The sequence below is a fragment of the Leuresthes tenuis genome, unplaced genomic scaffold (assembly GCF_036924035.1).
Source record: "Leuresthes tenuis unplaced genomic scaffold, fLeuTen1.0.hap1 SCAF_19, whole genome shotgun sequence".
NCBI lineage: Eukaryota > Metazoa > Chordata > Actinopteri > Atheriniformes > Atherinopsidae > Leuresthes > Leuresthes tenuis.
Window position 1 is genome coordinate 20,990,712 of NW_027325373.1, and position 13,105 is coordinate 21,003,816.

At 39.8% G+C, this 13,105-nt stretch overlaps 2 protein-coding genes across 2 annotated transcripts; one reads left to right on the plus strand and one right to left on the minus strand.

Moving 5' to 3' along the window:
• The first annotated feature begins 1,540 nt into the window (after window positions 1-1,540).
• Window positions 1,541-8,696, plus strand: dipk1b (divergent protein kinase domain 1B). The gene is made up of 5 exons (XM_072372647.1): window positions 1,541-2,042; window positions 3,524-3,658; window positions 6,168-6,275; window positions 7,130-7,306; window positions 7,503-8,696. The coding sequence occupies exons 1-5, from the start codon at window positions 1,974-1,976 to the stop codon at window positions 8,313-8,315; spliced, it is 1,302 nt and encodes a 433-aa protein (XP_072228748.1). The 5' UTR covers window positions 1,541-1,973; the 3' UTR covers window positions 8,316-8,696.
• A 1,842-nt stretch (window positions 8,697-10,538) lies between these two features.
• LOC140277089 (uncharacterized) lies at window positions 10,539-12,577 on the minus strand. The gene is made up of 2 exons (XM_072371987.1): window positions 11,660-12,577; window positions 10,539-11,562 (listed from the first exon to the last, which is right to left on the minus strand). Exons 1-2 carry the CDS (start codon window positions 12,006-12,008, stop codon window positions 10,589-10,591), a joined length of 1,323 nt encoding a protein of 440 aa, XP_072228088.1. The 5' UTR covers window positions 12,009-12,577; the 3' UTR covers window positions 10,539-10,588.
• Window positions 12,578-13,105: the final 528 nt, after the last annotated feature.

Sequence of the window (13,105 nt, forward strand, 5' to 3'; positions counted from 1 at the left end):
GCTTGCTTAAAATCTGGATATCAGTAAACTTCAGTGTTCCAATACCCCCACAGAAACTGACATTTATTGTAACTGTTAAGAGGGACCTTTTCTTTCATTGATGGAAGAACACTCGGGTTAAACTTTTTCCATTATCTGTGGCTTCTTCAGTCAATAAAACACTTTGAATGATTTGTGCTGTTGTCATATTTCCTTCCCCAGAAATCTAACATTGTATCAGTGGTTTCCTCCTTGTTTATGGACACGGTTCAGGTATGTAAAACAAATGGGGAATTTGGCAATTGGAGGCAAGTATGTCTTAAACTGACACCTTACCCTTAGCAAAAAGTAGTATACTTGAAGTTAATTTTATTAGGTATGCTTGAGTATAAGTACAGCAAGTATACTACGCACCATGTACTTGTAATGTACTAGAATGTATACTAACTTAATACTTCTACTAATTGGGAACATTTTTAAGTTTATAAAAGTATACTTTAAGCACATATTATAAGGTCACATTCAAGTATACAACAAGTACACTCATCTATATACTGCTAGTGTACTAGGTACATACTTCCAGTCCACGTTTTAGTTTATTGAAGTATACTTTAAGTATACTTTAATGAACTTAGAATGACTAAAACTAAAAAAATGCTCTTTTTTGCTATTTTTTATAGCTTAAGTACACTTTCATGTTTGCTTAGCATATTACTTGTAGCAATACTATTTATGTATATGCATTTTTGGCAGTCGTTTTTATCCATTACAACTTCCACTGGCGGGCAGATGGGTTACTTGAGGTAATCCTTTCATGCAGGGGACATGCACCCAGGTTACCCACATGAAAGGTGGCAATCTTACCACCACACTACAGTATTCTCAAAGTTGACAGACTGTCTGAATGCTAGACTGCAATGTATTTACGAAATCCCAAGACAGAATGTTTGATGTATTTATATAACATTTGATGCCATATAGTGTCTTTACAAATACCTGCTTAAATAATTAAAGATGTGCATTTCAAAAATAAAGAGCCTCTATGAAATCAAGTCCTTCTTTGCTGAATCAACGATTTGACCTTGATCTGTACTTGGATCGAGATAAAATAAGTATTAGAACTTTGTATAGTATAAGTATAAGTATACTAAAGTACAAGTATAAGCTTTAGTATTAAAGTATAAGTGTAAGTCTTAGTATTAATGTACTTAGACTTTTCTTTAAACTTTTCAGTATAAGAGAAGTATACTGCCTCAGTTTTAGTATAAAATAAGAACACTCGTATTGCACTTGAATAAACTCCTTTTTGCTAAGGCTCCGCCGTCACAGTTTGCATATGTGTTCATGCGGAGGTTTTCACTCGCTGGTTCCGTTTTCTTTGATTAGTCTTACTTGTACTCTCCTGACCTCCTGGATGAGTTGAAGAAGAATGAGCTGATTAAAAAACAGTTTCTGACCTTGTAAAAGAAAATGAAGGGGCTTGGCTTTTTTGTCGGCGGACATAAAAACAGCTCACAGCTGAGGTCTCCCCCTTTAGAAGCGCAGCAGTGAGTGAGTCGCAGTGAAACGGAGGCTGTGTGCGCATCGCTCGACAGATTGTATACATCTGCGTATTGTGATGAAGGTGATTGATGATAAAGGAGACGGCGCCTTTACATGAAGCGGATATGCAGGTTCTCGTATCTGTGACTGAAGATACAGGAGGTATTCAATTCTGTTCAGTCCCGATGCTTTTTCTGGCCCATTTGGTGCTGAAACTGCTCAGCTTCAAGGACGTGCTCTTGGTCACGTTTTTTTGTCTGGCGGTTGATTTCTACTGAAAAACGAACTACAACACATACTGTCGTGTTTCAGAGGAGACTCCAAGACATTTTGCGATTTGCAATGAATAACGTTTGGATGATTTGCGTCGCATGGCGTGGGTTGCTGTGAGGATGTGATCTGACAGGAGGATCTCCGTTTTCTCACTCCGTTGCCTTCTCACACGGTCACTCATGATGCCCAGGGCTTTGCGGAAGCTGGTCCATTTGATGCTGTTCTGCCCTATTTCCAAAGGCCTGCAGGTATGTTGACACCACGATGCCAGTCCGTTTTAGTCTCTTAACTGGGTCATTAAGGTAAATTCTCACCGTTCATGTTGAGTTCTAAGTTTCTGCGTGGATGGTATATGATCACAAAATAATGCGACCAGTCCCGAAATTGCACTGGAAAGATCAAGATGTGAAATATCCTGGCTTCCAACTAATCAGCTGCTTAATTTATTTATATATATATTTATATTTATATATGTGGACCTCAATGAATGCATTGCTTATATAAATGTTCACGATGCAAAAAAGCCCAGAATATACATTTATTTTTATGTATACATCAAATATTTCTTAAAAATACCAATTATCATCAGTGGTCCTACTCTTCATATTGGGGTAAAAAATGCATGTTTTTTTTTTTTACTTAGCCGACATTTTTACATGAAACACGAGAGTGGTTACGTTTTACAGTTGCTAATATTTTTTACTCATTCCACTGCTATTCTTTCCCACCACATGTCCAAAAAGTCAAAAAGGCAGGCTACTTTTCACTTGACAGCATTCATTTGACAGTTATAGTGGCAAAGCTCCAGCTAGAACTGACATTCTGTGCGGTAAAACTATAAGCGATGGGCAAAATAAATCCCGTTAGCGAGGAATGTTTGGCCCAAACATGGCCCACATCTGTAATTTTCTTTCGCCAACATTTAGCCTTCAGTGACTCAGGGTGAGTGGCTGCTTTAGCACAGCCACATATCAACCAGATGTGGCGCAAATCTGCTTTTTTGTTTGTGGTTTTTTTTTTTGGACGTGGCACCCACGTCAAAGTTTGGTTAAGACTTGTGGGCTGCTGGTGGCTAGTTTCACATTTTCAAGTGTCATAACTGAGTAAACAGTGGCTCAGATTAGGCCCACTGTCCAGGAAGGTTCAGTGATTTTACTGGATTTTGTATGATTTGTTTGTTATTATCTGGATTTTTGACCTGGGAAATTAGGAGTGTGATTTTCTGGAAATAGTTTTTTTACAAAAATTAAAAAAGAGGTCGTGTTTAGATTTTTTTATTATTAATTCAAATGTCTCAGATGTAAGTAGTTCTGCTCTAAACTTTTCAAATGTTTAGAGGAGTTCTCAGGTTTCATCGAGCTAATTTAAATGGTTGTTTTTTTTGTTCTAAAAGTTATCTAACAAGCATCTGTTTCATGTGACCCCATTTCGAAACCACTAAACTAAATTTAACTGCTAAATGTTTAAAATTAGTGAGCAGCTGCCACAATAGAATGATGCTTTTACTCTAATTCATCAATGTTAAGATTTTCTGTGGCAGAAAATCTTGCAGGGAACAAAAGTTCAGTTTTACAGAACATCTTGTGACTGAATATGTTTGCCTCCACTTGCTTTTAAGTACACAGCTGCCTATCAACTGTTGGTTTTATCCTGATTGCTTAATTTGCTTAATGCTTAATTTTACAATTAGGTGTCATATTGTCTCCTCCTGCTCGTTCACCATTTACAGAGTCGTCTTCCCGCTATCAAGGTGAAGTACCTTCTCCTGGCCTGGCTGGGTATCCTCATCGTCAGCTGGATCGTCTACATGCAGTATGCGTCTTACGCTGAACTCTGCCGTGGGCATGTTTGCCATATGGTCATTGTAAGTACAGTTGCATTCAGGCCCAAAGAGACATGAATTGTACATTTCTGTCTGAAACATTGTCCCTTTTGGTTGTAGAGCCAACTGTGGATTAACTAAAAGTTCATCAAAATATGCAGTTCTGACTCTGTATAATCACACCCAAATCTATACAGAATTGATCTGTGTTGAACTAAAAAATAAAAACAAAGAACAGTCAGCCATATGTTTATGTCGACCACCTGATTATCATTTTATAAGACAGACAATTTGTTGCTGCTCTGACCATGTTAAACGACTGCAGACTGTAATGATGCAGAAAAAGAAGAATATGTGCAAAACCAAGAGTAAGGTGATAATGTTCCAAATGTTGCAACTGAAGTCATTAAAGTGAGACAGTTTGTGGCTGATTGGCCTCTTCCTTCACGCAGCATATGGCCTGAGTGCTTTGAGAAATATGCAGCCTATAGCTCAGCTGCTCTCCTGCTGTGCCCAGCTGTTTCCAAAGCTCTCAGCTACTGAGATAGGAACATGCACTGACATTTAATGACAGTCAGATGAGCAGAATAGCCATTACCAGAATAACAAATCAGAGTAATTAATGTGCAGTGAAAATTGAACGATGCCTAGCGATGTAATCCCATTTTAATTGTCAGACCTGTGTGTGTTCCTGCACCGTGTAGTGCTGAGTTGTGTGTGCCTTAGTTTTAGACATTTTGAAATTAAACATTCTGCATCCTAGTATCAGTATATATATATATATATATATTTAAGCAGATCACAGAATACCTCTCACAAAACAACTTCCTTGACCCAAACCAATCTGGGTTTAAAAGTAGCCACTCCACTTTGACAGCAGCCTTAAAAGAAGCCAGAGCAACAGCTAAGTCCTCAGTACTTATCCTGCTTGACTTATTGGATGCATTTGACACAGTCAGTCACTGTATCCTTATATCCATACTCTCTAGCGTGAGCAACACAGGGAGAACACACTCCTGGTTTGAATCATACCTCACGGGTCTGTCATTTAAAGTATTCTGGCTTGGTCACACTTCTGCAGCACACCACCTCATTATAGAGGTCCCCCAAGGCTCAGTACCAGGACCTCTTCTCTTTGCCATATACACCACCTCACTGGGCCAGATCATCCGATCACTACTGCAACTGGTCTCCCAGCCTGTGCTGTGAAACCTCTACAGATGGTCCAGAACGTGGTGGTGCCTCTGGTTTCGATCAGCCTAAAAGAGCACACGTCACCCCTCTGTTCATTGAGCTCCACTGGCTACCCTTAGCCGCCCGCATCAAATTCAAGACACTGATGTTAGCCTACAAAGTGCTAAATGGAACTCCCATCTACTTAAATGCTCTTGCAAAGGCTTATGTCACAACTCGGTCACTCCGGTTGTCAAAGGATTGTCGTCTAGCAGGACCTACACCACGCTTAAGACAATCCAGACTCTTTTCATGTGTTGTTCCACGATGGTGGAATGACCTACTAAGTGCTACAAGAAACTCTTGAAGACCCAGCTCTCCAGAGAGCACTTCCTACTGTAGCATTTACCCGGTACTTCCCTCTACTGCACTGTCTCTTTCTGTACTTTCCTCTATGCCTGCACTCTATCTCTACACTTTCACCCCGTCACCTCTGAGAGAGTCTGACTAGTGGTTTCCTTTTATGTAGCTTTGATGTTAGCTGTAATGTTATGTCCTCATTTGTAAGTCACTTTGGATAAAAGCGTCTGCTAAATGCATAAACATAAATATATTATCATTACATATTATCACCATCAAAATTATGAAGGAATAGGTGGACATTTTTTGTGAATGTACTAATTTGCTTTTTGCATAGAGTTTATGAGCCCACAGCCTGCATCTGATTAGCTGGATTAACTGACTTTTTGCTTGTTTCCTGGTTCCAAATTCATAATGGCAATGTGCCAGAAAATGGTGAATGGGCTGCATATCGCCTCTCTGCATCAAAATGACTCAGCAAAATGGTCGAAGCTTGACCTCACCATCACAATGCAATGATGAAGTAATGCTAATAAAAGCCTCTGCTGCCTGCCTTCCTCTTGCCTCTTGCCAGCAGTGACTAACTTACATGCAGCTCAATCTCACAATAAATACCAGAATAACAAAAGGTAACTGCAGCAGCAGCTTAAAAAAAAGCATTAAACGTTTAAAACAATCAGTCACTGAGAAAACAGAGCGGCAGATGTCTGCAAACTGACACGTTTAAAGTCTAACTGTAAAGTCTAACTTCTGGGAACTGAAAGTGAAGCAGACGCTGAACTACATGTTGCCTCGATGAACTGTTCAGTTGATACTTTACCAGTAAAATTTGTAGGTGTTGTACAGTAGTGTGCACATGTATTAATAATGTCAAGAAATGTGTTGAGAGCTATGCGTGAAACAGAGGATGCGGCACAGTGAATCTGGAGGTGCTGTATAAATATAGAGACATCTCAAGATATGTTGCGTGTCTTCCTGTTTCCTGTAATTGATGTGCGTTTCTTGCTTGTTCCTCCAGTGTGATCACTACAAGAGGGGCATAATATCAGGCTCATCCTGCAAAGCATTGTGTGATCAGAGAACCTTGACCTTGCACCACTGCATGTCTACCTCCTCCACGCATCAGGTAAAACAAGCACACACACAGACACTGTGCACGTGCACACAAGCTAACCTGTGTATGTTTGTTAATGCTTTTGAAGTATATGCATGTTATGCTGAAGCCCTTACTCTGGATGCTCAATGGGGCATAATCTCTAAGTACATATGTGAAATCCTTTCAAAAAGCAGAACCTTATCAGCTTATAGTCTGGACTGGGACGCACATTTTACGCTTCTTTGTTTGTTTTTGTTTGTATTTATCGATGTTAACTAACTGAAAAGAGAGGCAAACAACTCCAAAGACACTCAAAATTATCAGAAAAATACACAAATCAATATAAAACAGATGCAAAATGTGCAGAACTGATGCAAAACAATAAACGTAAAGGGAAGTAACAACACGAGGCACAAAATGAGAAAAAAGTTCTAAAACCACAGGAGAGATATAAAACAGCTGGAGAGACATACCTCAAGTAGAAACAGAACTGACTAAAAACGAAAGTTGGTGTTTAACCACTGCAGAGACACACAGCAACACTGGGAAGAGGTAATGTATAAAAGTGAATCAAATATTTAGAAAATAAATACCAATGAATGAGAGATGTCTGCCATTAAAGTCAACATAATCACCTTCAAACTGGCTCCTGCACACTTTTACCAATCTGTGCTCAGAGATCACTGTCCCACAACTCATGAAATATTATAAATATATATAAATGACCCTGAATAAATGTTTTTACAAGATTTGAAAGAAGATGCGACTGTTAGTCGACACATGTTTTGACTTGTTGTAAACCGTTCATTTGTACAGAGAAAAACTACCACCACTATCAACATATATCCTCACTTCTAAGTGAAGTTGTGGTTTTACACTTGCAGGTTTACATTGGACTATGGAAGGAGAGGCCTGTGGTGATAAAATGCGGCATTGAGGATCGAGGGAACCCAGACGGAGCTCCAGACTCTATGCTGCGACGGGAGATGAGCTTATTTGACAAACCAACTCGCGGAACTTCTATGGATGAATTTAAAGAGATGCTCCACGGTTTCCTCAAGGTATGACATGATAAATGGATCAACTGCCACCATTCAAATAAGAAACCCCAAACCTAAAAGTCAAAGTCTGTATTCGTCATTGACATCCACGCAGAATTTTACAGTTAGAATGAGTTAAATATTGATATCTTTGTACTTTGTCTTCATCACACTTGTAGTAGAATAATAACCAGAGAAGCTAACCTTCTTCCTGCAGGCTAATCTCGGCGAACAACCATCTTTGAGCACCTTGGTGGACAGGGTCATTAATCTGGCTGACGTTAACCAGGATGGCAAAGTGTCTCTGGCGGAGGCTAAGTCCATCTGGGCTCTTCTCCACATCAACGAGTTCCTCCTGATGGTGGCATTGCAGGAGAAGGAGCACACCCCCAAGTTGCTGGGCTTCTGTGGAGACTTGTATGTGACAGAACGTGTGGGCCACAGCTCCCTCTACACCTTTGAGGTACCTCAATACCTGAAGGCTGTCATCCCGGAGGCCTTGAGCTCCAGCCTGAACCACTGGCTGGCACCAGCGTGGCCCCGCAGGGCTCGCATCACCATCGGCCTGCTGGAGTTTGTGGAAGAGGTTTTCCACGGTACTTACGGGAGCTTCCTAATATGTGATGCCAGCCCTCACCACGTGGGCTACAATGCAAAGTATGATTGCAAGATGGCCAACCTGCGCAGCGTTGCATCAGAGGCTGTCGTGCGGACTTTCTTGAAGGGACGGCGGTGTGAGACCAATGCAGACTGCACTTACGGCCGGGACTGCACGGCCACGTGTGATCGACTGGTAAAGCAGTGCAACACTGAGGTCATGCAGCCTAATCTTGCAAAAGTGTGTGTACTGTTGCAGGATTTCCTGCTTTTCGGAGCACCCTCAGACCTGCGTGCCGATCTAGAGAAGCAACTACGCACATGTGTAACACTCAGTGGTTTGGCAAGCCAGATGGAGGTTCACCACTCACTAGTTCTTAACAATCTGAAGACATTACTGTGGAAGAAAATTTCTAACACCCAGTACTCCTGAAAAGAGGCTGACATAACCTAACCTGCTCCTCTATGTTGTGAGTGAATCCTTACATGATACAAGATACAAGATACAAGATGAGCAGTTTTTATTGATGAAACTTTGCCAAATGCTCTTGAAGGTTTGGGTTATTTATGTCCTTTTCCATCTACACTTATTACAAATAACAGTATACTGTGAACTATTGAATATACAATGTGAAACGAGATGAAGCAGGCTTAAAACCTTATATAACCCCAATCATGCAACTGTTTTTCAGATGCGTTACTTTGAGAATGACATTTAACCTGTTTGCACACAATATTCTCAGGACCCTGTAACGTCATTTGTTAAATTCTGTATGTAAATGAGTTTTTAAAGTAAAGAAACCAGCATATTGGATTATTGGTGTTTCATAGAATGTTTTTTGTCTGTGCATTATGATGGGATGTGGGAATTTTGCACAGTTTTGAGTATTAGAAGGACATTGATTTTTCTTTTGCATAAATTAAAGTTAACTCAACAGAACATCAACTACAAAAAGTGAGAATGCTGATAAGCTGAATGGATATTCTAAAATGACAATTCTAAAAAAGCTGAAAAACTTTCAATTATAACAGAAAAAACAGTTGTCGTCTTGGTTGAAGGAATTTGAAGTTAAAACGACAATAGTGGAATGATTAAACCTATTGGAAAAAACTGCAGAAGTCAAAAAACAAAAGAAGGATTTAAAGGAGAATGAAAATAAGTCTTGACATTTTGCTGAGTCATTCTAAAAGAGTTAAATGGAATCTTAAATTGAATTTTGAAAGTGCAGAAGTGACAGCTGAAGATGATTTCAACACAGAAACTGTTGCTGAATGGAGGAAATGAAGGGTTGAAGGAATTTTAATGTTAAAAGACAACAGTCGAAGGATTTCAAGTTATTGGAAGAACTAGAAGAATTTATTTCAGGGTTAAAAAAATGCAGAAGTCTCAGCAGCAAGAGGGGTAGGGTTAAAACAACTGAAGGAGAAGAGGAAAAGAAGGGAAATGCAAAGCCAAAAGTGAAAATTTAGCAGAAAGAAGAGAAACAATGCATAAATATGTGAAAATGTTGCAGAAAGTTATTTGCTGAAGTTTCGAAAGCTATTTTTTAAAGGAGCTGGAGCTAGATGAAGGCAGAAAACTGGAGAAAGGAGACAATGTAATGTAATGTTTTTGAAGCTGTTATATTTCAAAACTGGCTTAATAGTTGAAAAAGCTGAACCGTTTGGTGGTAGCTGAATGTCTTGTGGTGTCTCTAGCTGAAAGTATGCAGAAGTAGTTCATTTGAAAAGAGGAGTAAGTTTTTGAATAGTTGAAAGCAAAATTGATCCCAAAATTGTAGAAATCGGTGAAAGTATGCAGAAGTACTTAAGCTTTACAGCATTCTCACTATTAAACCCTTCTCCGCCAAAAAAAACTCAATTTTGGTTCTCAGAGGAGATTGTATTACTCTATAAATAGAATTGCAGGAAATGAAAACTAATCCAAGGACTTAATAAATGCAGAGATGTTACCGAGGGTCAGAGGAGATGCTTTCAGCCCAGTCACTGCATCTTATTTAAGGATGTGGAACAGTAGAGATCAGTCACTTCTTTCTCACTTCCTGTTGTGGTTGCTGATGCCTGTGAAATGTTAATGACATTCATGGCCAAGGCCAGGATTTTCTGCACAACTCAATTTCTTAGGTCAGTGGAGTCACAAGCCTATTTTAAATGCTGTGTCAAACTTATATAAGCTGCTGCAATCTCCACTGGATAGCGTGGGTTGTTTAAGCATTCATTCTTTGTACAGTCCACAGGTGGAAAACAAACTCTTTTCTAAAGCTGAAAGCAGACATCGTTGAGCAGTCATTTGATTTGTATCTCACTGATTATTTAGAGGGTGAAAAGCTATATGTTTGGCATACTTTAATCTGTGAGTCATGGATTAATACATAAAGTGAATGCTAACATGAAAACCAATGATTCCTGAGTCTCATGGTGGCTGAAAATTTGGGCTCAAACACAGTGTCATCAACAACAACACAAGTCACCACCAGAGGCCAGCATTGCTGAAGAGACAGCACCTGTTGTATTAGCTGAAATGCTAAATGAAGATAAAAAAAAAGGAGAAAAATACAAATACTGTTATACAAACACAAAATAAATCACTGCTGCATTCCTGAGGGTTTTTGTTGATGTAAAAGGCCACAACACTTTATTTTCAGTAGGCACACTCCATTCATTCGAGGTGAACTTATGGGTGGCAAAATGAAAATAAAACTTAGGTCAGGTACCGTATTGACCAGATGACTCAGCTTTGCTCAAGCAGGGTCTCAAATTTGGTGACGGGCTCACAATTGAAGACTTTTTTGCCACGGTATTCGAGGCACTGCTGGCTGCTGCTGCTGCCATGTGAGGCTCTGCATGAGATTGTGGGGCGATGTAGCGCCTTCTGCCAAAATGAGGCTGAAGTCCACTGCACTGTGCATGCATCCCCTTGTATCTGATGATGTGAGCACAATGAATCATGTGGGGGCAAGTATGCACAGAGGACTCAAGAGACATTTGTGAAATATTTGTGCAGAATGTGTGCTCCAACACAGCACCCCACCCCTTGCAAGCCTGTCTACCACACACAGCTGCTCTGCCTCTCTTGGGCAGTAATTCTGGATCCATAATGTGTCCACCTTTGGGTCTGTAAGGTACAGGCACATCAACTGGTCTCTGCTCTGTGTTTGACTTTTGCAGCCCCGGATCAGTTTTCATTCTCAACCCTATGTTGGACTTGATTGACTCCAGTCCTTCGCTCTGTTTATTGTGGTACGGACAGTCAGTCAGGAGGCACGTGTACGCACCGTCAGGCATCTTTGATGACTTTTGTACTCGCACCTTTTTTTGGACCTGTAAAGGAGCTTGAATAGGCGGCAGTACTGGCCTTGCAGACGATAGATATGGTTTTGTCTCAATTCGACAGGGAATTCTGACTGATAATATCCGTTGTGTCTTAACTCTCGTTGCTGGTTGACTTGGTCTTGGCTTACTGGAGGGAGCTCCCTCTTCTTCAGCAGTGGGTCTCCTGCTCTCTTTTTGGCTGTTGAGCCTGTATGAAGACTCACCACCAGTTATCTGTCTCACCTCAATTGGACCTGACACCATGAGGGATGCAGAGGATGCAGCAGGTATACTGGATGCAGGTGAGTCCTCTGTAGATGGTTTTAGGGTTTCTATCTGTTTGCATTGTTCAAGCAAGAAGGTCTTCTCTGCAAAGATAAAAACAAAAAAAAGACAACTCAAAAACTTTTTTCTATTTTACTATTTTTTCTGAGACTGTTTCAATATTATACGTCTCAGGCTTACCCCACTGATTTTGATACTGGAAGACAACCTCTTTGATATCTTTTGATTCACCATCCCTGGACTTTAAGATATTCCTCACATGCGTTAACAGAAATCCCAGGATATCATCTGGCTGTGCAAGGAGTGTTGCTCTGCACATACATTCCTGCAAACATTTGACTCCATATGGTGTAGAATCACCAGCATGCATCCTTGATGGATCTAAATATGCTATTCTGAAGACAACTTCTGCAAATGTGATGTGGGAATGTGTTGAGAATGTCTGGCCCTGCTTCAAGTAGAAGCACTGTTCCCTTCTGCTGTCACAGAGAGAAGATTCAGTTCTGGAATATCTAGGATTTGTCAGCATTCAACTGACACGACATTCTAAATGTTATTCATTCACAGTGCATTATTCACGGGAAGCATTATTGTGTGAGTACAAGCATAGGACTGTAATCTGTTTATCTGAACAAAACACTGAAGAATGAAGCTCATGAATCCACATTGTGGTGACAAGAACAAGATATGACATTAAATCTGTTGTTCAGCAGTGCAGAATGATGTGATTCATCTGAACACCTTTTCTTTTGCTGGAAGCGTGGTTATGTAACAGTTATCTCTGAACTCTCTCTGTTTGGAAATGACTAATACCACCCCCTCATTCCGACATCTGTCTCCAGCTGTTCTGCAGATACACAAATTGCACTCAATGTTTAGATAACATAATTTCAACATTAAAAGCATTCACAAAAAAGTTAAAAATCCTAGCCACTCATCCATTTTCTATACCTACTTAATCTGATTCAGGGTGGCAGAAGGACTGGAGCCTATCCCAGAGGCGTACGCCCATTAAGGGTCACCAGTCCATCACAGGGCCAGCAACCATGCACATGAACTCTGAGTTTTAAAATAAACAATTAACCAAAAACTCATGTTGAAAGCAGATTTCCCAAAGACTTGTTTGGCTTTTTTTCTGGTGGAAATCTACCAAATATGTTGGATAAATGCAAAATTTTAAAGTCAAAGGGCATTATTATTATTTTGTTAAAGCCGCTTTTACAGGGTAAGGGTCCGTTTTACGATTTGTTTCCTATTTAGCAGGTCTGTTGGGCCAGAAAAGCCACTTAAAATACCTGTAATCAATTTGGCTCCAACTAAACTGTACAATGTTGAAAGTGATTTTATTGTAAACTTTGAAAATCCTTTTGTTATTTTCATTAAAAAAAAATCTCATTTGGTTTTAAAATAAATAAACCTTGTTAGTATTTGTGCTCATAATTCATCAAAAAATGCATCGTTAGGCTGTAATCAAGGACGGTTGAATCTGGCAAAAAAACACAACAACAACTTAAAAAACCTTAAATAATACCAGATAGAATAGAATAAAAAGCGGGTCCCGTCCAAGATCATAATGTTTTACATATTGTTGCTAGGTAACGACTGGGTTCCTCAAAAATATAATCA